The sequence below is a fragment of the Talpa occidentalis genome, unplaced genomic scaffold (genome assembly GCF_014898055.3).
Source record: "Talpa occidentalis isolate TD23 unplaced genomic scaffold, MPIMG_talOcc4v2.1 talOcc4.7, whole genome shotgun sequence".
Taxonomy (NCBI): Eukaryota; Metazoa; Chordata; class Mammalia; order Eulipotyphla; family Talpidae; genus Talpa; species Talpa occidentalis.
This window is the reverse complement of record NW_023605083.1, coordinates 88208223-88234989: the sequence shown is the minus strand read 5'-3', so window position 1 is coordinate 88234989 and position 26767 is coordinate 88208223. Positions and strand designations below refer to the sequence as shown.

At 40.2% G+C, this 26767-nt stretch overlaps 1 protein-coding gene across 4 annotated transcripts in view; it reads left to right on the top strand.

The window, feature by feature from the left end:
• Positions 1–26767, top strand: part of ZZEF1 (zinc finger ZZ-type and EF-hand domain containing 1) — a 111270-nt gene that overhangs the window by 69731 nt on the left and 14772 nt on the right. For 2 of the 4 annotated variants that reach the window (XM_037494384.2, XM_054689048.1), the window contains 18 exons: positions 1862–1981; positions 2914–3075; positions 4692–4821; positions 5877–6015; positions 7464–7629; positions 8181–8443; positions 9555–9724; positions 11595–11745; positions 13282–13421; positions 15229–15506; positions 16181–16355; positions 16911–17043; positions 20281–20483; positions 22031–22150; positions 23105–23296; positions 24096–24196; positions 26131–26266; positions 26369–26728. In XM_037494384.2, coding sequence (XP_037350281.1) covers positions 1862–1981; positions 2914–3075; positions 4692–4821; positions 5877–6015; positions 7464–7629; positions 8181–8443; positions 9555–9724; positions 11595–11745; positions 13282–13421; positions 15229–15506; positions 16181–16355; positions 16911–17043; positions 20281–20483; positions 22031–22150; positions 23105–23296; positions 24096–24196; positions 26131–26266; positions 26369–26728 — 3139 coding nt within the window. The remainder of the gene's footprint in view (positions 1–1861; positions 1982–2913; positions 3076–4691; positions 4822–5876; positions 6016–7463; positions 7630–8180; positions 8444–9554; positions 9725–11594; positions 11746–13281; positions 13422–15228; positions 15507–16180; positions 16356–16910; positions 17044–20280; positions 20484–22030; positions 22151–23104; positions 23297–24095; positions 24197–26130; positions 26267–26368; positions 26729–26767) is intronic. The other 2 variants (XM_037494386.2, XM_037494385.2) reach the window with 2 other exon arrangements.

Sequence of the window (26767 nt, the reverse complement as noted above, 5' to 3'; positions counted from 1 at the left end):
GTATCATATAGAACTTGGCAGCATATGATTTACATTTATAGATGATCACTGACTGCTCTGTGAAAGAGTAGAAACAAGAAAAGCAGTTAGGAGGCTGTTGGAGTAATCTAGGCAGAGATGGTGGGGACCAGAGAATAAAGAGCATTAGAGATGAAAAGAAAAGGATGAGATTCAGGATATATTTTGGAGGCAGAATTGTCAGCATTGATAGATCAGGTGTAGCGGATAAATGAAAGAAAGGAATAGTCATACTAGACATGGGGTCAAAAGCTTGATTCAGCTGAATTGAGAAGAGAATGGTATGTGTGGGGGAGGTGGGTGATAATAAAATGTAGAGAAAGACTATAATTACTTCAAGAAATTTGGCCTTGCGGGGAGCAGAGAAATAGGGCAGTAATTGGAATGGGATGTGGGATCCTGAGGGTTTTTAAGAGCTACTGAGCGTGTTTGTCTGCCAGTAGCAAGAGTCAATGATGAGGAAAACTTGATGTAGGAAGAGAGGGAACAATTGTAGCAGCAGGAGAGTTGGGCCTTTGAAAAAAATCAGGGTGATGAAATAGAGTGACAGAGCGGGTTTTTAGGGCAGTGAAACTACTTTGTATGATATCATGATGATGGATTAAAAAAGCCAAAACACAATCAGGGAGACTATCTATAGTAGCAGGAGGAGACACAGGTGAGTAGAGATACAAGTTGGATGGTAGATGAGATAGGGCAAAGATAAGGATTCTGTGTGGTCATTTCTACGTCTTAAAAATAAAACATGAGGATTGCTATTAACTAAAAATGAAGGTTTAGGAAGGGGTAGTGAGCAGTTTCAGGAGAGGCAGGAAGGCTTAAAATGGTGAAGTGGTGAAAATTGAGAAAGCCAGTCTGGTAACTTGCCTGACAATTTTGCATGCCTATTTGAGAATTATGATTTTGGATTTAAAGTAATGCTAGTCAAGTTGGTTGTATGGTATTTCCTCCAGCAATACTCAGCTATTTTGATATAGATATAAGATTTCTCAAGCAAGTTCATGGAGGAAGATGGTGGCAAGGGAATTGGTGCTTGCTAAGGTATGATTATGGTGATGGGCCCTGGAGCCTGAGCTGAGCATGGAGCAAAGAGAAAGCACGGTGGGAGTACTAGACAGTGAACACGAGGCAGTGACAAGAGTTGGGACTCATTGAGATGGAAAAGGCTGTTGCGGGAGTCCTAGAGGAGGTGAGATGGGTGAGAGGTCATGGTCAGAGTAAGATGCTCTGAAGTCAGGATTTCAGTGGTACTGCCTGTGACAATTACAATAAATGAAAGAAAGGAATATTCATACTCAACATGGGGTCATTACAATGTGACAATCAGACTGAGATGGCTAAGGGGATAGAGAAGAAAATCATGAATGGTACAGATGGCAGAGGGCATTCAGGGACAGAAGAACTGGGTGGGGTCTCATTTCTATGGATCTTGAAATCTCCAAAGCAACAAGGATAAAGGTAGAAAAGACAGTGACCTTGGTATTAAAGTCTTCAATGGAGGGGGTTAGAGGGTTGAGAGGACATGCCTGTGTGAGAAGATTAAAAGAGGTAATTTGTGAAAAATAACTTAACAAAATGTCTGGCACTCAAATAGTGGTGAGAGGGGCTGTTCTTACACTAACAAAGAAAGATAAATGTCATCTCTGTACTCTTGATAGACAACCCACTTGACCCAGGCAGATGGATTCACTGCTATTTTGTTTGTTACTTTCTGACATTATTATATTTGTATTTACATAAGTTCCTTTGTCACTTCATGCAGCTTGCTTCTTTATCAGGTAAGGAATGGTGATTGTTAAGTGAATGATGTTCTGGCATTGAGTTGGTGATTTTCTGTTTCTAGTTATTTTGGACACTTGGAAGGCTGTGGTGCAGAGCTACACAAGGAAATTCGAGATACTTACTATCAACTGGTTCTGTTTTTGGTCAAAGCAATCAAAGGATTTAGTAGCATAAATGACAGGTACTGAATAACTGTGATTCCTAGAAAAAAATTTGTTTATTCTCATTATAAAAGAAATACATGCTTAACAATACAAGTATAGAAAAGTACAAAGAATAAAATAAAAATAATCTCTCATCTACCATTTAGAACTAATTGCTAATGTTAACTTATTAATATAATTTTCCCCAGCCCTTTTTCTATAGGGTATGTACATTTTTGTAAAGGGGCTGGGTAATAGTTTATCTAAGATTTGTGAACTTCCGTTTTTGAATTATTATGTGCAGTTTTAAAACTTGAGTATAAAACTATTCCCCATTTGCTTCTTTAGTAAGTGGTTTAGACATAAACCTTAAATCAAAAGGTCTTCCTGTAAGTCTTAAATGGCATGACCTTCACTAATTGGATATAGCTGTTTACCAGGAGGTGATTTTTGCTCCAGGAAACCTTACTTCATGCTTTTAGGATTATTTTGCTTAAGCTGTCCCTTGAAGAGGGTCTGTCTGGAGTATGAGATTTTTTTTTTTTTTTAATAGAGGCATGTTTTATTTATTTATTTATTTTATTTGTTTGTTTATACATGCACTGGGTACAGTCAGAAGCGCGGGAGGGTGAGAGAATTCACCAGAGCCAGAGCAGGGAGCAGAGCAGGCAGAAGGACTGAAGCACACTGCTGAGGGGAGCAGCGGGCGGCAGGAGAGGTCTGCGCGCCATGTGGGGCCCTCCTCTGGTGGCCGGGGAGCAGCCGGGGATCGAACCGGCACCGCAGAGGCCGCGGGCAGCTTCGCAACCCAGCGCTCAACCGCTGCGCACCGGGGAGGCCCATGGAGTATGAGATTTAAAAGGAGATAGCAGCGAGCCCAAACCAGCAGTCTAGAGTTCCCTTTTGCTTTCCACTTGTTTTTGTTGTCTCCCTTGGTGATGGGCAGGTTTGATAACTTCTGCCTCTTTAGGTCCTTGCTGCCTGCTCTGTCCTGTGTTCAGACTGCTGTGCTACATCTTTTGGACATGGGCTGGGAACCCAGTGATCTCACCTTCTTTGTTGACATTCAGTTACCAGAACTCCTCATGAAAATGTCACAGGAGAATATAAGTGTCTATGACAGTGTGATCAGGTAAGAATACAATCCTGATTTCTGTACTTCCTAAAGTCCACTAAAAGATACAGAGGTATACTCACCACCTCCCCCCATTCTGGCCTATACCCCAGATCTTGTATACTTAAATAAAAAATAAATCTTAAAAAAAAAAAGATACAGAGATACAGCTTGTGGGGTCAGGGCATGGGTTCTGGAGCTGGCCTCTCAGTGTAATAGCCTGACTTTGCCACATACTAACTAGATGCCTCAGGCAAGTTATTTAATCCCTCTGTGTCTCTGTTTCCTCATTTTTAGAGCTGGAGATAGTAATGGTACCTACCTCAAAAGATTCTTGTAAAGAATAGATGAGTTCTATATTGAAATTGCTACCATGTCTGGTGTGTGGTGATGGTGATTTTGTAAACTTGAAGGATGAGGATCCTTTGTATTTTTGGATATACTAGTGTAGTTTGTTGAATTGGAGAATCTTTTTCTGTTTTTGTTACATGTATGTGTGATTTTGGCCTTTAGGCCAAAATAACCTCTTATACATTATAAGAACTTAAGGTATAAGAAAAAAAAAACTATGCAGGTTTTTTTTTTTAGTGTCTCCTTCCTGTGCGATTCAACTGGCCCATTACCCACCCATGGATGTAGCAAAGAAAGGAAAAGAGAATGGGAAAAGAAAAGTACAAGTTAAGAGAAGACAATTAGGAAATAAGTGAATCAACTCCAGAAGAAATATTCTGGAGAAAGAGATAGAATTAAAGTTGTCTACTTATTTACTAACCCATAGCCATTGCCCTGCTGGCAGAGGACTCTGGGCAGAGCAGAGCCACAGCAGGGGATAAGGGGTGGGGGCTTCAGTGTGCTGGTTCTGCAGTTATGATTCTGCTTGCTGTTTTAAGCTTTGCCTGCACGTGCAGGCATCCTTGGGGATGGGGCCTCACCCTTCATTACCAGGCGCTCATGGCACCCAACTCAGAACTGAGTATGAATAGGCCTAAAATCAGTTTATTGGAGTGTATGAATGAATGTGTATTTGTTGGTTGGTAAAGATTTGTATTTGCTGGTGAGCAAATCCTTTTCTGTTTGTAATTCTGCTTGCTAAAACAAGCTGTACTTTGAAATAATGGGAATTTATCATTTTGTATATTAAAGGAGCCCAGGAAATTATCTACCTAAAACCCTTTATTTGAAATGCAGAAATGGAGGACCAGGGCAGAGCACTGTGTCGAGGTCTTAATAGCATCTAATAAGAGTCAAAGCCACAGGGTTTCCTGACTCCCTTCTCATACTGATTCCACTAGGGTGTACTGAGCATTTCCAATTCTGACTTCTAAAAAAACCATTTTATTTGGCCCTGGTGCTGGCACACAGTAGGTTCACCACCAGTGGTTGTCAAGTGGAATTATGCTGTGGTACAACCTTTCAAGCTGTATTCTTCACCCAGCATGGTTTGCTATTTTCAATGGACTGTTCTCTTTTTATTGACATGTATCTATCAAGCATCTGGCAAATCTTGGTATTTTAAAAACAAAAGTGACCTCTTCCACTCAGTTTAAATATGCCCCATGAACACAGTCTGCTAACCACTGCTTTCTTTGATTATTTGTAGAGGCATACTTTTTTCTCCCTTTATGTCCTTTCAGCCAATGGAGTGAAGAAGATGAGCTTGCTGATGCCAAGCAGAATTCAGAATGGATGGATGAGTGTCAGGATGGCATGTTTGAGGACTGGTATGAAAAAATAGCCCAGGAAGATCCAGAGAAGCAGAGGAAAGTAAGACCTCTCAACTAGCATAATCTGAAGTGATTTGTTAGGAGTTTGGGGCTAGCTCTCTCTTCCAAGAGGGCTGTCACTGAGTCTAGTCCTTAACCCAAGGGATCCTGAGTCCTGACTTGACCTCACTCAGAGTGTGGCTCCCTCTTATAGAACTAGACTCACAAAAAAGAACTCGTGAGGTTGAAGTATATCATTAGATGTTAATTTATTAACCTGCAATGAGAAATAGAATTGCTGAAGGCTCTGGTTGCAAGTGTCCCACTGTAGGAAAACAGATTTCAGTTAGAAGGTTGCCTGGCGAGCATGGAGGCAGCCATATATACACGGAATCAGTCACCTGACTCAAATGTGTAAAGGCAAGGCTCAGATAGCTGGCCATGCCCATCTCCACATTAGTATTTATCTGTCACCACGTTGTGCCAGGCATCTGCTTCTTAAGAGTCATTAATTTTCTTAACATTTCATGCTGACTATGTGCCAATTACTTTGCTCATACAGCACTTTATGGGACTTGGATGGAGCACACCAACTCGGCCTTTGCAGATTTTTCTTTCTTGTATGTTAATATCTTACTGGGAACCATTCTTTAGTGGTAGGGTGACTTGGCACATTTGTACTCATCTACTGCTTTGTGACTTAGTGATTTATTCCCTTATTTCCAGACATAAAGACAAATTGTACTGTAGTCTTCATGTACTACATGAAGTAATACAACTTATTCTCATGAAATAATGCCTTTTCTATCTTCCCAGAAAGCTTTTCTTTCAAAGTACCAGGAAACAATGCTCCTTCTGCAGTGTTTCCTGGGTCTGTAAACACCACCTCTTCTGTGTTCTCTAAGCCTCCTGAATTTGCTAGTTAAAGCCCATGTCATCATACTATATGGTGTCAACTGTTTGAAGGAATTCCTGACTCAGCTTCTTCATCTTCTCACCCTAGTATCTAGTACAATGCCTAGAATATCTCAAGTACCTATTAAAGAATGGACTAATTAATGAATAGTAGCTACACAAGAAAGTCTGTTGGTTAATTGTGTCTGTCTCACCTTACAGATGCACATGTTTATTGCTCGCTACTGTAACCAGTTAAATGTGGACATCTCTTGTGATGGATGTGATGAGATTGCCCCTTGGCATCGCTACCGGTGCCTGCAGTGCAGTGACATGGATCTCTGCAGAACTTGCTTCCTAGGTAAATTTCATGGTCTAGTATGCCATACCTAAAAATCCTTTTTATTTTCTGTGCTTTGTCCCTTCTTAAATTCGTATTTTACTAAATGGAAATGCCCAGTGGTATTCTCTGACCTGATAGCAAATATGAACCTTATTGCCCCAACTAAATAACAGAGCTCTGTTTATGACATGATGCCATCTTCTGTTGTGCTGGCTCTAGGTGCTTGATAAACACTCAGAATCATGAATGTATATTCAGTTGAATTTTCAGGAAATTGTTTTTCCCTCTGAATATGGTGTTTACAAGTAGTAAAATACACATATACATACAAAACGAATTTCAGAAATACTTGAATACTCTTGACTTGTAGATGCTGAAGTGAAACAGATCCACAGTAGTGACAGTTGATTGTTCTCTGAGTACATGGTGCAATCATAAAAGATAAAACCCCCTGAAGTATTTATAGTCTAACAGGAGACTGGATGTACCCACAAAATGTGTATTCCAGTATGAGAATCTACACGCTTAGGTGACTGGTACAGATTAGTCTGAAAAAATTAAGAAACATTACCAGTTGCTGTTGCAGAAAAGACTTGTGGAAGAGGTGGGATATGAATTGGTCTTTGGAGAAAGTTAGAAGTGAGTAATACAAAGGAAATAGTAGAGAATACATCACCATCCAGGGAATATATCAAGTCCAGGGACAGAGGAGTGAGGAACAGATGCTCTAGTGTCTGCCTGCTGTGATGGACTGAGGGAGGCAGGACCCAGAAGAATTTGACCTTGTAGACAGAGGAGAAGGCTTTCCAAGCATGGTATCAACATGGTCAGATACTGAGGAAAAATGATTCTGCCTGTATAAGAGTTTCCTCCAGGACATCAGTCACAGTTGTGACAGAGGGAGCAGTACCTGCACTATTTTAGTGGGAGTGGGAATAGAAATAGGTCAGACATGAAGAGAGGTTAGTAGGGTCTCTGACAGGCCTCAGAGCCCCTGGGTTTAGCATGAGAAGGAGCACTCAGTCTTTTGTGTGTCTAACATTCTTTCTGGGGTTATGAAGTCAGTTTTTATCTGTAGCATGAGAAAGTAAGCAAAAACCTAGTCACTCCTCAATGACAGCAATACCCAAATGAGTGCTTAACATTTGTCAGAGGAGGTCGTGGGAGACAGCCTGCAAATTTGCATGCAGACTTGTTTCTGCAGATAGTGGTCATGATGGGAATTGGTTATCTGTTTGATCACATTGGAAAAGGAAGATCAGTCCATGGTACCATTGCTAGGAAGTTGTGTGCTAAGATTATCTTCATATGCCCAGAGCTATCAGGGTAGAAGGACCTGGTCTCTAGAAGATGATGGTCCTGAGCAATTAATTGGGAATAGACTTGGTGCTGGCATAAGTTTGGGTTTGGAAACTAATCAAGAGCCCTTTGTCCAATCCACCTCACACTGCTATTTTCTCCCCTAGGTGGGGTAAAGCCTGAGGGCCACGAGAATGACCATGAGCTGGTGAACATGGAGTTTACCTGTGGTCACTGCAAGGGTTTCATCATAGGTCGGAGGATAAATTGCAATGTGTGTGAGGACTTTGATCTCTGCTATGGATGCTATGCAGCAAAGAAGTATTCCTTTGAGTATGTCTCAGACCTCAATTCCTAGAGCCTTTTCTCCGTGTATTCCTTTCCTTTCAAAGGGGTCTTCTTACTTTAAAAAAAGTTTTTATTAAAACAATTTTAAACATTCCCACAAGTAAAGAAATTAGTACAGTGAATTCCCCTATACCTGTTAGTCACATTCTATAATTAGGAAAGTTTTAATTTTTTCCTTTTCTTTTTTCATTTGTTAAAGTATTTTAAATCATTTTCTACTTAAATACCTCATATTTATCTCTAAAAATTATAGGCATTTTCTCACATTATCAAAATGCTGTTACACATCCTGCAAAATTTCACAATAAGAAATTTTACTAAGCCCAGTTTTCATAGAGCATCTTCTGGGGGTTGGGAAGTCCGGAAATGGTATGTACAGGGTTTGTTTAATTTTCTGGCGAGATGGCCCATACCTATGTAAATTTTCAATTACCACGGCCTTAGAGGTAATGAATGCTAAGTCGTGAGCATACAGATGCTCCTTTTTGGAACCTTGCTAAGGCTTGTAGCCCTTAAAAATGCCTTGCTTTTTGCAGGCATTTGCCTACTCACAGCATGACGGCCCATCCGATGGTGACCATTCACCTCAGTGACCAGCAGATCCTCATCCAGCCCTACATCCATAACTATGCCTGGCTGCTCTTTGCTGCCCTGGCTCTCTACAGTGCCCACCTGGCCAGCTCAGAGGAAGTGGATGGTGAGAAGCTGGATCCCCAGGCCCGTAGCAGTGCCGCCGCCCTTCGGAGCCAGTGTATGCAGCTTGCTGGGGACTGTCTGATGAAGGCTCACCAGGGAAAAGGTAATTTGCCCTCAGGTACAGAAACCAAACCATTGGTCAGCTGCTTGTGAAGGAAAAACTCCCACAGAAGCAGAGTACTGTGCTCAGCTTACAGGCCTCTTTCATTTTAAGTTCACAATACATCAAAAAAAAAAAAAAAAAAAAAAAGTTGGCACTAAAATAGCACTTAGTTTTCTCTAAAATATTTGCAAGGAGTTGCAAATAAAATCTTTAAAACTCTTGATGTCTGTGGATAGAGTATTTAGTATTTGAATCTACCAGACTTAATTTTGCTGGAGGAATCCAACCCTTTTTAAAAGCTAATATACAGGGCCTCCCTGGTGGCGCAAGGGGTTAAGCACCACACTGTGAAGCAAGCCACAGCCTCTGCAGCAGGAGTTCGATCCCCCACCGGCCAGGGAGCAACCCTTGTGGTGCAGCAAACCTCTCCTGACTCAACCGATGCTCCTCTCAGCAGTGTATTTCAGTCAATCTGCCTGTTCTGTTACCCACTCTGTCTCTGGTGAATCCTCTCACCCCCTGCTTCTCTGGCCTGTACCCCAGCTCTTGTATGCAAAAATAAATAAATCTTTAAAAAAAAAAAGCTAATATACAAATCTCCTTCTGCCACACAACTGTATTCTAGATGAGAATACAGTTATTAGTTATTAGTTTGGCTACCAAAATATCTAGATGATTTTGACTTTACTAAGGGATGCTACAAAGGAAATAATTTGGATGTTAAACTTTTGAGACAGTTTGAGACTTATACTTGGTAGCAGGTGGATAATACCTGTGCATCAGAGCTATTTTGTTATCACTTTGCGACAGAGGTCAGAAATCTAATTATGTGGGGCTACTGCAAAATTTTAATGTTTGTCGTTTTCTATATAGACAATCCTGTTGTGTCTTTTGTCTTCTGTTGTTGATAAAGTACAGGTAGCCCGCACTATCCAAACTTGCACTGTCTGAGATCAGGAGATGTAGAAAGCAAGGAAGATTGGTATTGAGTACTCTTCCATTTGGTTTGGGGAAAACTCAGCCATATTTCCATACAGTGGCAGATTGATGAGATTTAGAGGAAATAACCCTTGTTACAAAGCTTTTAACCATTCTCATGTTTCCCATGTAGGTCTGAAAGCTCTTGCTCTTCTTGGTATATTGCCAGATGGTGACTCTGCCCCAGAAAAGCAGGCTGCACCTGTCACTGTGTCCACCCGAACATCAGAGGAGCAACCAGAGAAGAAAGCCATCCGGCCTGCTGAGACGCTGTCAGACACAGGCCCTTTTGTGCTCTGCAATGTAAATAACAATTCTTTACGTGCAGAATCACAAGTTGACCTTCAGAGAGCCACTCACATGAGAGATCAGAGCAGAGAGGTTAAGAGCACAAACTTGACCCGATTACCTGGGTTTAGATCCCTGCCCTGTCAGACCTTGGGCACATTACTGCAGTGTCTTTGTTTTAATTTTTTCATCTGTAAAACAGGGGTGATAATTATAATACCTGTTCCGTAGGGTTGTTGTGAGAAGTTACGCACATTACACACATTGAGTTAATATATGGAAAGTACTTAAAAGTGTTCACAATAAGTTCCATATCCTTGTTAATTTCTCCTGTTAACCTGCCTCCTTGTGATATATATAAGGATTGGACAAGATTAATTCTTGGCCCATGGTGAACACTTAATATATGTGGCTACTTTTATATTCAGCCAACATATAGGTGATACACAATGTTTACTATTTACCAAGGAGACATGTAGTTTACACATAGCTCATAGGGCATTATTTTTATTCCTGAAATGTGCCCACCTTTTGGATTCCCTTCCCATCAGCAGCTGGTCTCACCCAGGGTATCCTGCTTCTGGGTCTGTCTCATAGTCCTCTAGCAAAGTTGCAGTTTCCACCACTGGTCACACAATAGAACCATAATGCCCTCACTGTGTGGCATTATGGATCATCTCCTACTTGGGACCTAAATACGAATCACTTGTTTTTGACTCTTACATATTTCTAGCCAATGCCAGACCCTTTTAAGAGATTTTCCCTCCTTCCTTTCCTCCAGGTATTAGAGATACTTTTTTTTTTGTTTGTTTGTTTCAAACAACTGAGTAACCAGCCTTAGCCAGAGACACCATCGGTGCACATCGATTGTGTGTAGCATGGCCTCAGACCAGTAATCAGTGTCCCTTAGGTGCTGTAGGATACAACTGCAAGTTATATGGTTAAAAGCTTTGGAGTCCTGTGATAACAGGGGCAAAGTCAAGACTAAAGTGATTAGGCAGAACTAATTGTCTTTACAAAATACCACATTAGTTACAGAGAGTTTGGTGTCAGAGGTCTTTTCAGAAGGTAGATGTTTAACAAGGCAAATAGCCCTCCCAGTCGCAGTCTCCTTTTAGGATGGTCTTACAATCACTTTTTTCTTTGAAGGAATTTGAGGGTAAGATTGATGCTGAAATCACAGTATCTAGAGAGAGGAGGAGAAGTTAGCTGCCTCTAGAAGATGTCAGGATCTTCTCCTGGATGTTTGGTGTTGTACAACATTCCACCTTTGACTCCCAATGTCCTGGCCTTCCCAGGTGTCTAGGGGCTGGGTACCTCCATCATGCACAGAAAACTTCCCTACATGCCTATATCCTAGATATAAGCCTGAATAACAATAGGAGGGAAGCACTCTGGGGGCTGAGGGACTGCAGGTGACTTTTGGGTGCACTGAGTGACTCCATAGGAAATACAGGCTGTGAGCTGTCACACTGACAGGCTGGGCCAGACTTTTGAGATCAGCGAACTCTCTCAGCTCAGGCAATGCACCCCTCACTTCAGAAAGGCCCTCTCCTTGCCAAAATGAAATTCTCAAAAGTGTAAGTCAGGTTGGTTTGCTAGAAGGAAATCCATACCCTGGTATTTCTCTTTCTCCCAAGAGAACTTTTTATACTTTGCTTCTGAAAGCTGATAGAATGTATTGGAGGTGGTAATGGAGCCATTGCTTATATGACTGCAGGTGCTGACAAAGGTAGGTGGAAGATGTTGCAAGGATGAGATGTGGTGATTATTATCTTAAGAGTATGGATTTTAATCTGTGAAGACTGATTAGCTAACGATTAAAAAAACTATTATACTAATAAGTAAATTTGTTATGTAATACCCTAATTCTTTTACTTTTTAGGGAAAGAGTGATGTTCATAAGGAAGTCAGACCTTTAGATCACAAACAGAAAAATAAGACAGATGAAGGTGTATCGCTCACAAAGGATCCTTCATGCCAGACTCAAACTTCAGACTCCTCTGCAAATGCTAGCACACCCACAGGACTTCCAGGTGAAGACTCTTAAACCCCATTGCCTTGATCTCTTTCATCTTAAAAATGCACAAATACCTATCCCCAATGGGCTGTTGCACATAATTTAGTTATCTTTTTTTGTATTTTGTATTTTTTTATATTAATTTTTTTATTTTTTTACATCATTGTTCATCTTTAAACAGTATTTGCTTCCCCCCACCCCCTTGGGTGTAGTCCCCATAGAGTTTCCTTCACCAATCATAATTTAAAACTGGCTAGCAGCCAAGAGTTCATAGTTTTCCAGTCTATATCAGATGATGCTGATAACACTTCAAAGTCATCTTTCTTCACTTTGGCTGCTTTTCTATCTTATTTAGCCACTCCTTCACTGAGTGCTTTTTATGTGTCAAGCACTGTGCTAAATCCTGGGGGTGAAATGGGTGGGGATGAAACAGGTCCCAAGTCAGTTTGATAGACACATGGTTCAGCTTTCATGGAGCTCACTGACTGGGAGAGTTTAAGACAGAGGTATACCTCAAACTGCAATTTGGGATGAAATGTGATTCTGTTCTGAAGAAAGGTATAAGTGGATGTTAATGGCAATTGGTATCCTGTGGGGTTATGTGGAACAAATTGTATAATCGATTTTTAAGGAAGGGCTATAGGGAAATGTGCAAGGATCTGCTATGCAGAAGGACATCCATGGTGGAAAAAGCAACAAGGATTGGCTGTGGGGAAGACCATTTAGGCCCCAGAGTGGGAAACCCCCAAATGAATGCAGAGAAGTCCCTTTATAGGGAACTTCTTTGTAGGGGTTCAGCACTGGAAGGTGAAACTGAAGAGGTACTATGGCGTGCTACCATGGAGGGCCTCAGATGCCTGGGTGAAGATGTCAGGGCAAATTTGGAGCTGTGTTTTAGGAAGACTGGTGGGGATAGCATGAGATAGATAGGGGTGCTGTGGGCTGAAGACACTGGCAGCAAACCTCAGCTGCCTCCTTCTAGCAACCCAGGGAGACAGAATCTTTCCTATGTGCCCATTCTGTGCTGGAGCAGGGGTGTACTCCTGCCATTCTGCCATATTCGTGGGTCCATCTTTCAAAATATTCTAATGTCCGTCTCTGCAATGTGTGTAATTTAAGTTCCAGAAGACAGTCTGACCCTTCACATCAGTCTAAGTCATCAAAATCTACTCTCTTCTGACTTCCCTGTGGATTAGCATCCTGATTCACATGCAGTCTATTCATTATTTATTGATTTACTTGATCTGGAACCTGCTATGTATCCAGATGCTTGGGATACATCACTAAAAAAATAAAATCAAATAAAAAATCTAGAGGCGAGACAATAAACAGTAAGTATCGATAACAGTGTACATTAAGAGCAGGGTCAAGAATGGGGAGAACAAAGGGAATGGGAGAGGTGGTGGGGTAGGCCTCCTTGAGAAGGGGACGTGATTAGCATCACCTTTCAAAATCTCAGCTTATTCTTCAGTGGCACAGGGACAGTGGTTTACTTGCCTCTTTTTACATGAATAGGTCTGACAAAACCTAAATGTTTGGTGTTTTAACTCAGATGCTGAAAATTCTGAAGCGTCTTCCCAGAAGCTCATTAAGGAAAAGGCAGTCATTCCAAGCCCTGAGCAGCTATTTGCTGAGTGTTCCCAGAAGAGGATTTTGGGGTTACTAGCAGCCATGTTACCTCCCTTAAAATTGGTAAGAGAAAAATGGCATTTTCTTTTCAAAAGAAAGGGTGGTATTATGCCCAGGGAAAAAATTGGTTTTAGAAAGTCATATACTGAAACCAACTGTTAATAAGTCATCTGTGTATCCCTGGGAATAGATTATAAATTACAAATTGTTACTATTTTTTTTTTAAAGAAAAAGGTAAAACAACTAAAACAAAACATCTATTACCATCTATTATATTCCTTCTGTCCTTGCTCCCACCCACAACCTGCTTCACAAACTTTGGTAACCTCAGTTCTGTTATCAATGTACACTGGTTTAGTTTTATTTTGTTTTACCTGTTCATTTGCTTTGTTTCCTTATATTGCATATGTAGGTGATATCATCCAATATTTGTCTTTCTTTGTAATTTTGCTTTGCATGAAATTCTCTTGAGCGCCTTCCTTTTTGCTGCAAATCACAAAATTTCATCTTTCCTTATAACAGAATATTTATCCAGTCATCTGTCAGTGGGTACTTATTTTACTTCCACTTCTTAGCTATTGTAAATAATGCTACAGTGAACATTGTGGAGGAGCTTATAGGTGTTCAAGTTGACAAGTTCATATTCTTCAGATAGTTACCCAAAAGATTGTGGGTCATATGGTAGTTCTATTTTTAGTTTTTTGAGTAGGTTTCATACTGCTTTCCAAATGGTTGCACCAGTTTACATACCCTCCAGCAGTGTAAAAGAGTTCCTTTTTCTTCATATCCTCACCAACACTTGTTGATAGCAGTCTTTTTGATGTAAGCCAGTCTCACAGGGTGAGATGATAGCTCTTTGTGGGTTTGATTTGCATTACCCAAGTAAGAAGTGATAATGAACATTATTTCAGATGCCCTCACCTCAGCCCACTCAAAGCAAGTTCTGACTCCCCGTACCTGACCATTTACCTGTGTGGGTGCCTTCCTCACCCCACCCATGCTCTCTTTCCACGGTGCTGCATGGAAATGCTTCTCACCTGCTCAGATTCTCACACACCATATGGGACCAGGCCTCTGTATGGACATTTTCCTCATTCTTGTTGGACTTTGGCATCCCACGCCAAGCTGCCCCTCCAGTGGGATGCCTTTTTGACAATTTTTATCTTCAAGAACTTCTGGTTTTCATATTATAGATTTAATACCTGTGAGAATCACAGAGATAACAATTCAAAAATTCTAAATGTTCAAGAATAAAAAGGTATATTATTAGACTATTTACCTAAGTAGTGTTTATAATAATGACAATTGAAAACAAAGGAAGTATCCAACCACTGGGCATGAATTACGTTTTAACTATAAAATGCGATTGTGTGCAGCCTTCCATTGGTTGCCGAGAGTTCTGTTTTTATTGACTTAGGAAGCAGCTGTTATACAAATGGGGAAAAGCAAGTTGCAGGGCAGTATTCAAAGAAAAAAATTACTTTTAATTTATTTTACATGTTTTATATGTAAATATGTATAACGGATTGAAAGATTGCTTGTCAGACTGTTAACACTTGTTATCTCCTGAGCACTAAAAGAAGGTAGAACTTTAACTTTTGTGTAATTCGAAATTATTTGAATTCTTTTTCAGTGCAAAGCTTGGGAGAAAAAAATGAGTTTATTTTTCAGGGTAAAGTTTTCAAGATTTTTGAGGTGATGCCTGAGAATGTTAATTTACAACTGATTGTACATATGGCATTTGTGGAAGCCACTGCATAACTCCTTTGGCACTACTAGTCACTTGTAAATAATACATAAAGGAGACAGTGTTTACCTGGTGTGATTCCCTGAGTTTGTATTGAACAGATCTTTCTCCCTCTGTTGGCAGGATCCCACAGTCCCCCTGAAAGACCTGGAGCGCGTCCTCCCACTCATGTTTCAGGTTGTCATCTCAAATGCAGGCCACCTGAACGAAACATACCACCTCACCCTGGGTCTTCTCGGCCAGTTAATCATCCGCCTTTTGCCGGCAGAGGTAGATGCTGCAGTGATCAAGGTCCTTTCAGCCAAACACAACCTGTTTGCTGCCGGGGACAATTCCGTCGTGCCAGATGGCTGGAAGACCACCCATCTGCTCTTCAGCCTGGGAGCTGTGTGTCTAGACAGGTAGTGACCCCACTTTACTCACCTTGGTGTACATTTCTTTGAATCAGAGGTCTGGCTAATTAATTTCATTGTGCTTCAATGCCATCGTCTGGGAATTGCTGTGAGAATACAATGTTTTATTAGCAATGCTGTCAGGCAACATTACAACTGTGCTTAAAGCCCATATTGATACAGCTGTGCAGTCTGAGCTGATAGTATAATATGTGGTCAGTGGTGATATATATACACATATATATATATATATATATGTTTGTTTTTTCCTGAGAATAATAGATGTAAGTCTCAAGACTGAAGAAAAATATGTCTATTTTCATTATAAAAATGACTTAATCAAATACTGATTTGGAAAACAGAAACAAAGGAAAAAAAATCGCTCTGGCTTATACCATCTTAATGCGTCTGATATTATAATATACATCCTTCCAAGCTTTTTTGTGTGAATATGAGTGCACACACACGTGTGTGACTTAATCATAGTTATAGACTGAGTATGTAAGTAAGGGATCTTTTTTTTTTCCTTCCACTCACCATTATATGAAAAACATTCCTGTAGTTTTAAAGCTAATTAATGAATGGCTCTTCAGCTTGACTCAGGGGCTAACTTGTGTAGTAAGCTCTGATGAGTTGAGTTTGGAACCTGTGCATTGCTGTCTAATGGAGCTCTTGCCTTCCAGCCGGGTGGGCTTGGACTGGGCGTGCTCCATGGCAGAGATCCTGCGGTCACTTAACAGTGCCCCACTGTGGCGTGACGTCATTGCCGCCTTCACAGACCACTGCATCAAGCAGCTGCCTTTCCAGCTGAAGCATACCAACATCTTCACCCTGCTTGTGCTGGTTGGCTTCCCCCAGGTACATTACTCTGAAGGCCTGGTCACCTCTTCTAATCTTTATTACATACATCAACAACTCTATAGCATATATCTTTCAAAGTTTTTTTCTTCAGTTATATTTTGCTTTGACTATTCTGTTATATTTCCAAGATTATTAAAAACTTGTGTTTTTAATAAGTTAGCTATTTGCCTCATTTTATTAATTATTGTCTTTAAATTATTTTAGTAGGTGACTTTGAGTAATAGGTAACTACTAAATATTAAGCTACAAAGAAACTTAAAGTACAATTGTTTTCCACTTTGGCATTCATCTTGATCTGTTTTCTTATTTTGTCATCTCTCAACTGATGGGACAGAGGACTATGAAAAATGATTTTATCCAGTGAACACTTAAACCAGTTCTACATTAGACCTTTACCAGACTGCAGAATTAGAGATTATAGAAACCTAACTTTCAGTGTTTGTTGAAGTCAGAGGCCCAAGCAAAAGAGACTGGACTTATATCTACCTAAATGCACTTCCCTGTTTTAATGTGCTATTGAGTTGCCTTTTCTGTATCTCTGTTATGTTCTAGGTCCTTTGTGTGGGAACCCGCTGTGTTTATATGGATAATGCCAATGAACCACATAATGTGATCATCTTGAAGCACTTTACTGAGAAAAACAGGGCTGTGATTGTCGATGTCAAAACCCGGAAGAGGAAAACAGGTCCCAATCATAATTATTTTTTCTAAGAATGGGAAAATGTTACCTAATCTCTGCATACCTTGAATTCAACCAAGATGCCTCAGTTCTTACCCCTGACTGCAGTTATGTATAAAAACAAGTTATAGCTTCCTGAACTTCTTTTTCCTCGTCTCTGAAATGATGTGGATTAATTGTGATAATTTGAAAGCACTTGCCATGTTGTTATTTTGTCTGTATATTTTAGTTGGTCAACTGTTTAGGTTCTGAACATTTGATTACTTTATTTGTTGGTGTCATTTGTAATGGTCCAAAGTTTGGTCTGTTTTGATGTAAGTTTGTTTCCTAATGGGTAATTTAAAATTGTATATAAAACAACTTTGAATAGTTGTACTGGCATTCATGTCACTTTCCATTTTGTTTTATCAATAGAACACTGAAAGCATATTGTAAATCCCCTTTGGATTTAATTTGTCAAATCCCAAACAATCTGGAGTATGTAAACATTAGGTCCCCAGTTTGGCTCCTGAAGCAGTCTGCTTTCTCATTCAGTTTTAGCACTTGCACTATGCTATTTTTGCTTATGGTGTGAGGTAAAGGTCAGGGTTCATCTGGGGGAGTAGGCCTACCAATATCTAGTTATTTCTGGACTATTTGGTGAACAGACAATTCTTTCTCTTTGAATTATCTTGGCACATTTGTTAAAAATTAATTGACCCGTATATGTATGTGCCTATATATTGATTCTATTCTGTCCCATTAATCTATGTATCTATTCTTACTCAAACATCACACAGTCTTGACTATAGTAGATTTATACTGCCTTGAAATGATACTGAATAACAGTGTGCTGTTATTCATTCATTTTAAAATGTTCTCTGACTTTATTATTCTTTTTCAAAATTGTTTTGGCTATTCTAATTCCTTTGCTTTTCTGTATAAACTTTAGAATCAGCTTGTCAGTTTCTCTTAAAGAACCTTCTGGGCTTTTTTGAGTAGCACTGCATTGAATCTTAGATCCGTTTGGAGAGAAATGACATCTTAACAATTTTTTTAATTTTGTGAATTATTTATAAGTTTGTTGTTTAATTTCCAAATATTTGAGGGATATCCCAGATGTCTTTCTGTTATTGACTTCAAGTTTAATTTCCTGATGGTCAGAGAGCATACTTGGAGTGTTTTTCACCCTATTAAAATTATCGCACCTTGTTTAATGGCCCAAGATTTGGTCTGTTTTCATGAAGATTCCATGACACATTCTAAAACAATGTGCATTTACTAAGTTGCTTGGTGGCGTGTTGCATAGATGTCACTTAGGTCAAGTCAGTTGATAATGTTGTTTATATCTTCTGTCCTGCTTGTGCTGATTTTCTGTGTACTTGTTCTAATAATTACTGAGAGAAATGTTGATGTCTCCAACTCTAAATGTGTTTGTCTGTTTTTCATTTCATTATGAAATATCCCTTTTTATCCCCGATAATTCCATGTTCTGAAATCTTTGATATTTATGTTGCCTCTAGTAGTTTTTTTAATTACTAACATTTGTATGGTATATCTTTTTCTATCTTTTTATTTTAATTTGCCTGTGTCTTTTCACTTAAAGTACATTTCTTGTTGATAGCATGTAATTTAGTCATAATTTTTAATTTGATCTGACAATTCTTGCCTTTTAATTGAGATGTTTATACCATTTACATTTAGTGCAGTTATTAAGATGATTGAGTTTAAATCTGTCTTCTTGTTTTTCATTTGTTTTGTCTGTTTTTTCTTCCCTTTTGCCCTTTTCTTCTTTTGGATGATAACTCTTTTAAAATGGTTCCATTTTATCTCCACTATTGACTTTTAAACTGTATCTCTCTATATATTTTTAGTGGTTATTCTAGGGTAACCTTCAAATAATTTTTCAGTGGTTCCTATAGTATTTGAATATATACCTTAATACACAGGTATATATTTTGAACTACCTTCAAATAATAATAACATACCATTTTGCTATCCATTTTGCTGTTATTTTCACATATCTTCTACATGATTTAAGCCTTATAATATTTATTTTTACTTTGAAAAGTCAGATATTTTAAAGTAAATTTTAAAATGATGAAACAGTATCTTTTTTATTTGGCCACAAATTAAACATCTCTGATGCTCTTCATTTCTTTGTATACATTCAGATTTCCATCTGGTATCATTTTTCCTTGGCCTGAAAAACTTCCCATAACATTTTTTGTAGTGCAGGTCTGCTGCACAAGCTCTGTTGTGGTTGGTTTTGCCAAATGAAAGAAGTGTTTATTTTGACTTCCTCTTTGAGAGCTAATTTTATTAGGATTAAAAACTGAAAGTTTTTTCTTTGAATACTTTAAAGATATTGATCCATTCTCTTCTGGCATGCATAGTTTTTGCCATGAAGTATGCTGTTATTCTTCATTACTCTTCATACTATGTCTTTTTTTTTTTTTTTTAAGCTGCTGATAAGATTTTTCTCTTATCTGTTTTTAGCAGTTTGATTATGATTTCCTTGCCATGATTTTTTTTATGTTTCTTCTGTGTGGGCCTTTACTGAGCTCTGTGGATCTTTGATTCATGGTTTTTGTCTAGGTAAAAAGGGCTCCTGTACCCCTCTCTCTTTCTAGGTGTCCTCCTTCTGTGATATTCTGCCCCATTAATTCTTGCTACCTTGACTTCCCTCATCTCTGTCTCCTCAACCCATGGAGACTGCTGGATAACGCTTGGGTTTCTGCTCCCTACTCTGTGGCTGGAAATTGCCTCCAAGTAGCTAGGGCGATTGGGAGGGCTCACCCAGTTAGTACCCCTTCTCTTAGGGATCATAGTCTTGCACTACCTATTGCCCAATGATGTAAATCATTGTTTCATGAGATTTTTCTTCTCAGTGTTCTGGCTGTTTATGGTAGGCAAGAAAATCCAGTCTCTCTAACTCATTCTATTTTTGAAGTGGAAATCTCTCATGAGTTCTGTATTTAAGAACTTCCTTTAATACCTTTGGTGACAGCCTGCTCCTGTACAGTAGTATGGAAGTGAATTGCCTCTCTCAGTTGCTTGGTGAATATATGGCCCAGTATCAGTATTGGGCTTACTTGCAAGTTGGCCTTATATCTAATGACTAAGATTGAAGCCAGAGAGATATATATTTTGAGGCCTAAAGTTCTTGCTTCAATAAGACATATTACTGGGAAAGAAACTTAACTGCTGGAAGCCATTAACTAGACTTTCTGTGACTTTCTCTTGTCTGACATCACCCATCAGTGAAGGACTACCAGCTGATCCAGAAAGGAGGACAGGAATATAGTGACTCTCAGGCCCAACTAAGCCAGTATTCCCAGCACTTTGCCTTTATTGCCAGTCACCTTCTACAAACCAACATGGACAGCCATTGTCCTGAAGCAGTGGAAGCAACTTGGGTCCTATCCCTGGCTCTCAAAGGATTATATAAGACACTAAAGGTGATGGTGAGCTTCTTCTATTTGTTAATGAAATTGGCTGTGATTTAACATCTGCAAGGAATTAGGAGGAAATGCGATCTGATGTTGATGGCTAACCATAGAATTTTGATTATATTTAGAAATGCTTGGCACCTTGTGCAAGGATAGCTTTAAAGAAGAAACAAACAGAATTTTCCCAATCGTTGGTTCTCTGTATTTTTTCAGTACTGTTTGATGGAGCCAGGTTCTATTGCCTCTAATGGGCATATAACCTTGAAAGATGAGAAGGAAAATGGACTGAAAAGTTTCTCACCTCTCTCTGAACCATGGCTCTTCTGGTTCATCCTAGGACATGATGAAGGAGAGAATCAGGGGGGCTTACCTTCTATGGGATCTTTGAGCAATTAAGGTGGGAGGAAGCAGACAAGTTAAAGAACTGGACAAATAATTGGCATGGAAATGAGAAGACTCGGCTTATGGGGAACATAAGTGATGCATTGATGGGGAGGAAGGGATCTCTTTTAGGATGATCTTCTCAATGAACTAGTCACAAAAGAAGGATTTCACTGGAAAAGTTTTTAAGTACCTTGACTTTGTTGGCACTGGCATGGAGGTCCTGGAGGGTCTCAAGTACCCAGGGAGACTGGACTAGATGGCATTTCAGCTCTGGTCCAACGAGGAAAGTCTATAGTTTCAAAATTGAGGCTAAATATCTGCTCTTGATTAGTTTCATAGCATTTATTACAGTCTACTATTAATTTAGTCATTTGTGTTAAAATAAACAAGAGAAAAGAAAGTTTCTGTGAGCAGAGACCACTTCAGTCTTTGAATCCTATATTCAGTAAATACATGTTAAGCATCAAATATCAGATGGAACTGAGTATCTGGTGTTGAACTAGAAAGAGGTCCTGCACTTCCAGAACTGGCGTCTAAATTGCAAGAGAAAAAAATTGCAATTGAGACAACAGAGAGCCTTCAAGGAAGACTACCATGATTCTGAAAAAGCCTTTCAGAGGTGGTAGATATGAAAATTTGAGGTGGTAGATAAGGAATTAGCCTTCAGTAAATTGGGCAGAACATTCCATGCAGAGAGAAGTGTAGACTCCGGGCCAGGAACTGTTGTTTAGGGAGTGGAATACACCTTCCACTAGGGTTTCAGGAAGTACTAGGGCTTCAGGTTAGTACTTCCAGTGAGAGATGAGACCAGGGTAGCAGACAGGGAGCCTGGAAGACTTCATCAGCCATGCTTAGAGACCTTGATTTTTGTTTGAGGAGCATTGGGAAACTTCTGGGAGGTAGTGAGCAAGAGGAGGGACATAAAATCCCGATTTTTAACATAATGCTTAGTAGATAGATGCACGAGGCTTTAGAAATATTGGTTGAGTGAATGAATTAGAGAAGGACTGAACAGACTTAAATTATGGCTGAGGTTAAAGTTTCATTCTTCCTGCAGACTGTGGGATTGAGTGTGGGCTGCCAGTTGAGGATGAGCTCTGAAGAAGCCTGCTTCTCCCTGAATAACTCTTTCCTGTTCAATCTGAGGCTGTTGCAAATCATTCTTTTTCATTTGGCAGGCTCATGGTTTTGAAGAGACCCATGCTACCTTCCTTCAGACTGATTTGCTAAAGCTGCTAGTGAAAAAGTGCAGCAAAGGGACTGGCTTCAGCAAAACGTGGCTACTCCGGGACCTGGAGGTAAGGAATGTGGGTGGCTCCCACTGCTGCTGCCTGGTGCAGATTTTTTTTTTAAGATTTATTTATTTATGCAGACAAGAACTAAGGTATAGGCCAGAGGTGCGGGGGGTGAGAGGATTCACCAGAGACAGAATGGGGAGCAGAACAGGCAGATCTACTGAAATACACTGCTGAGGGGAGCAGCAGGTGAGACAGGAGAGGTCTGCTGCACCATGTGGGTAGCTCCCTGGCTGGCCGGGGATTGAACTCACGCTGTGGATAGCTTCACAGTGCTGTGCTTAACCCCTTGAGCCACCAGGGAGGCCCAGCCTGGTGCAGATTTACTGCCTGCAAGTGGCAGCAGCAGTTCATTGCTGCTGGCTCTGCTGTGCCCTCTGTGCACTTGTTCAGACTGCCTTATATCTGCTTTCCCTGTTGGAAATAGGGATTGTGGATACTTGCCTCTTTTCCACCCAAGAAAAGAGAATTTGATGTTTGTTTAGAAACATTGAAAGAGAAGTATTTTATGGAAACACATAGTTGGCTATTATATCATGGTAATAAAGCATGCCTTTGAAATATTTCCCTTTAAAGTTCCTCTGAGCTAAAATCACATTCTAAATTTATCTTCATTTATATTTATTTTAGGTAAGATTTTAGTCAATTTTTATTTTATTACTATTCCCCCAGGCCTTAGATTTCTCTTAGTGAAGTACTGTGGTTCCCTGTGGAGTGCCAAGTGCTAACTTCAGGTCCTGGAAAGGCCCTGCTGTATGGGAGGTAGTAAGCCAGCCATTCTCAGCCACAGAGGCTTGAATTAGGAAACACTCTTAGTCTCCATAAGAGGACTGGTTATGTTTAAGGAAAATATGCTAAAGTGTTTAAGGATAACCTATAGAGCATTTGATCTCTTGTCTTAGGAAATTCTCATCCACCAAATGCTGACATTCCTACCCTGCCTTTGTTCCTGTGCAGATTTTGTCCATTATGCTGTACTCCTCAAAAAAGGGTGTTAACGCTTTGGCTGAGCACAGAGACCTGGAGCTAGATGAGCGAGGGGATCCAGAGGAGGAGGTGGAACGGTCAGTCAGCAGTCCCAGTGAACTGGAACAGAAAAAGCTAGACCCTCTCGAAAGTCTGGATGAGCCCACCAGAATCTGTTTCTTGGTATGTTCTTGGGTTATGGTTTAGATTTGGAAAAGCACTGTCAGGAATGCTTTCTCTTGGACTTGGACTGTGTTTCAAGCTCCACATGAAAATGCTTCAATCTGATATCCTGAGAATTTATTTCTTGAAGATTCCCTCTCTGTTGTGCAGAATCGATCCAAAAGAATGGATAGTATTTTTTTTTTTTAATGTACTGAGGCCATGGACCCAAAAGCTTTATTTCCTTTCTCCCATAAAATACATTCAAATATACATGTCAATTTGACATGTAATTTCCAGACCCATTCATAAAACCCCAAATGGTAGTCCCCATAGTTTCTTAGGTGAACTCTCTTACTTTCTCTGGGTAATATACTCTCCCTTGAATAATGTGAAAAAGGAAGAGGGCTTAGACTTTAAAGGGTCTAGCTATATGAAGAGAGAGCAGACAATATGAATGGATATCAGAAGAGTAAGAACTGTTTTTAAAATGCAGAAGTGTAATACTTAGATTATGTGCTAGTTGTCAAACTTGAGTGCAAGACATCCACAGTAGAGAGGCTATAGTGAATACAGTGGTGGTGGTAATTGCTGACTGTTAGCATTGTGTTTTGTTGGCGTAATATTTCTTTTAGTGTTACTATGATTTATATTTTTCTTTGAATGCATAATAATGCAGATTTTATGAGGTGGGTTTTAGAGCATATAATAGTATTAATGGTATTAATTTTATGGTTTTTTATCACCTTTGAGCTTAGATTATCAATGTGCTAAAAGACTTTAAACTGTCTCTTTTTCTGCTTCCTTCCATGGCCTACAGATGGCCCATGATGCCCTCAATGCCCCCTTGCACATTCTCCGGGCCATATATGAACTGCAGATGAAAAGAACTGATTCTTTCTTCTTGGAGGTTCAGAAGAGGTAAGGGTTGCTTAGGTACTGCTGCAGTGTGGTGAGAGAGTAAGTTGGGGAGGATGACATTTATCTTCTGTCGATGGAATCTGGATAATACTTCTGAAGGGCCTAGAAGAAAACACAGGACTGGTTTTCAGTTCTTCATAAAGGATATGAAAGCTGACGGTGCTACACTGCATGGGTCCCTTTCAGTTGTGTTGTATGTTCCTTTCGGGAAAACTTTATTTGCAATCTGCATCTGAGAGTAAACTCACTATTGGATGCAGAAATTGAGACAGACACCAAGTTTTTTTTTATGTCATCCTAGTGCTCAAACAGCACAGAGCATGCTTCGGGTCAGAAGTGCTATTTTGTTTTTTTTTTCACTATGGTACATTATTTTCATTTTTTTCCCCTCAAGAATTATTATAAAATTAATAATGTTCCCTTCCTAAAAAAGAATAATATCGGATGGTTTCACTTATAGGAAGAATATAAGTGGGGAAACCAAATAAGACAGCGGGGGGAAAAAATAATAACAATACGAAACACAACAAAACAAAAAATAAGCAGACAATTATAAACCAGAGACATCCTGGAGGGGAGGAAGAGGGAGAGAGATTGGGGAGAGCGGAAGGGAGGTCACAGGGGACTGCGGTGATGGTGCACGGGTGCATTGGTGAGGGAAATTCTATGGGGACTACACCTGGGGAGGGGAGAAAAAAGCAAACATTGTTTAAAAATGAACAATGATATAAAATATATATAAATTAAAAAAAGATAACTGTAAAACATATTTCCCCCCAAAAAAAAAACAATAACAAATATTCCCTTCCTCTTGGTCAGGAAGTTTGGAACTAGTTCTTAGGGCCAGTTTTTAGGTGTGTATAGAATTTCACCTGTCTTCAGTCTAATCTCTTTTCCATCCCCCATATCATCATTTTGATTCCCAGTTCTAATTTATATCAAATTCCAATTGAATTTTTCATTTATTCTTTTGATTTCATATTTCTTTTTTCCCATATATATTTCTTACATATTGCCTCAAGCCTTTTGTGAAATTAAGCAGAGTTGCATCAGTTAGGACAGTCTTAAGATACTATAACTGAAAAACTCACATATATCACAAGTCACGGAAGATTTGTTTTTCCCTTATGAAACAGTCTAGAGGTAGGTGGTATCCAGGATAGGTGGGCATAACGTGACCACCTTCCCAGTCCCCCCAAAGTATACACATTGTTCTCATCTGTGTAGTCAGAACTGGTTCACTAACTCCTCCTCTGTGTTCCAGCCCAGAGGAAAGGAAGACAGAGAGAAAGTGCACCCTTAATTCAGTTGCTGGAAGGTTGGCAAGCACCTAGTTGCATTGATACATCTAACTCTAGTGGGAGCTAGGAACTGTGTCCCTTGCTAAAATTTCAGAGATCTTTGTTTCCGAAAGATATAAAGGTGGGGCCTCCCTAATGCCGCAAGGGGTTAATATGCAACCTATGAAGCTATCTGCAGCCACTGGAGCATGAGTTTGATCCTTGGCCAGGAAGCTATTCACATGGCACAGCAGACCTCTCCTGACTCGCCTGCTGCTCCCCTCAGCAGTGTATTTCAGTCGATCTGCCTGTTCTGCTCCTCACTCTGGTGAATCCTCTCACCCCCACACCTCTGGCCTGTACCCCACTTCTTGTATACATAAATAAATAAATCTTTCACTAAAAAAAAAAAGATGTAAAGGCGCACAGGGTCCTAAGGGACAGTTTGCATTCTCTACCAGAAGGGCATATGTGCCGATCTGTGTACATGAGTAAATGCACACTGTGAATCTAGTTTGCAAAAAGTGGAAGGTCATAATATAATACAAAATAGCAGGAAAATAACTCTGATCTGTACTTCTGACAAGTTTCATTGCAGGTTATGCTCTTGCCCTTCTATAACTTATGCACCCAACTTTATGCTTTTTCTTTCAGGTTTGATGGAGACGAACTCACCACAGATGAAAAGATACGAACCCTGGCTCAGAGGTGGCAGCCCAGTCGGAGCCTGAGACTGGATGAGCAGAGTGCCAAAGCTGTGGACACAGACATGATTATCTTACCATGCCTGGTATGTCTCCTCCACCTTGGGAAAGAAACATCTGCCCCAGACCCCTCTTTCCCCCATGGCAAGAAGGCCAGACTTCTGTAACGGTGGTCTTTGGGTTTGCAGTCCCGGCCCACACACTGCGAGCAGGCCACTGCTGAATCAAACCCTGTGACCCAGAAGCTGATCTCCAGCACGGAGAGTGAACTGCAGCAGAGCTATGCCAAGCAGCGGCGGAGCAAGAGCGCTGCCCTCCTGCACAAGGAGCTGAACTGCAAGATCAAGAAAGCTGTCCGGGACTACCTTTTTCGTGTGAATGAGGCCACAGCTGTCCTATATGCCCGCCACGTGCTTGCATCCTTGCTCTCAGAATGGCCTGCGCATGTGCCGATGAGTGAGGACATCCTGGAGCTGAGTGGCCCTGCCCACATGACCTACATTTTGGATATGTTCATGCAGCTGGAGGAAAAGCACCAATGGGAAAAGGTAATTTATCAGGCCAAGCTGAGCACTCATCTTCTTGCT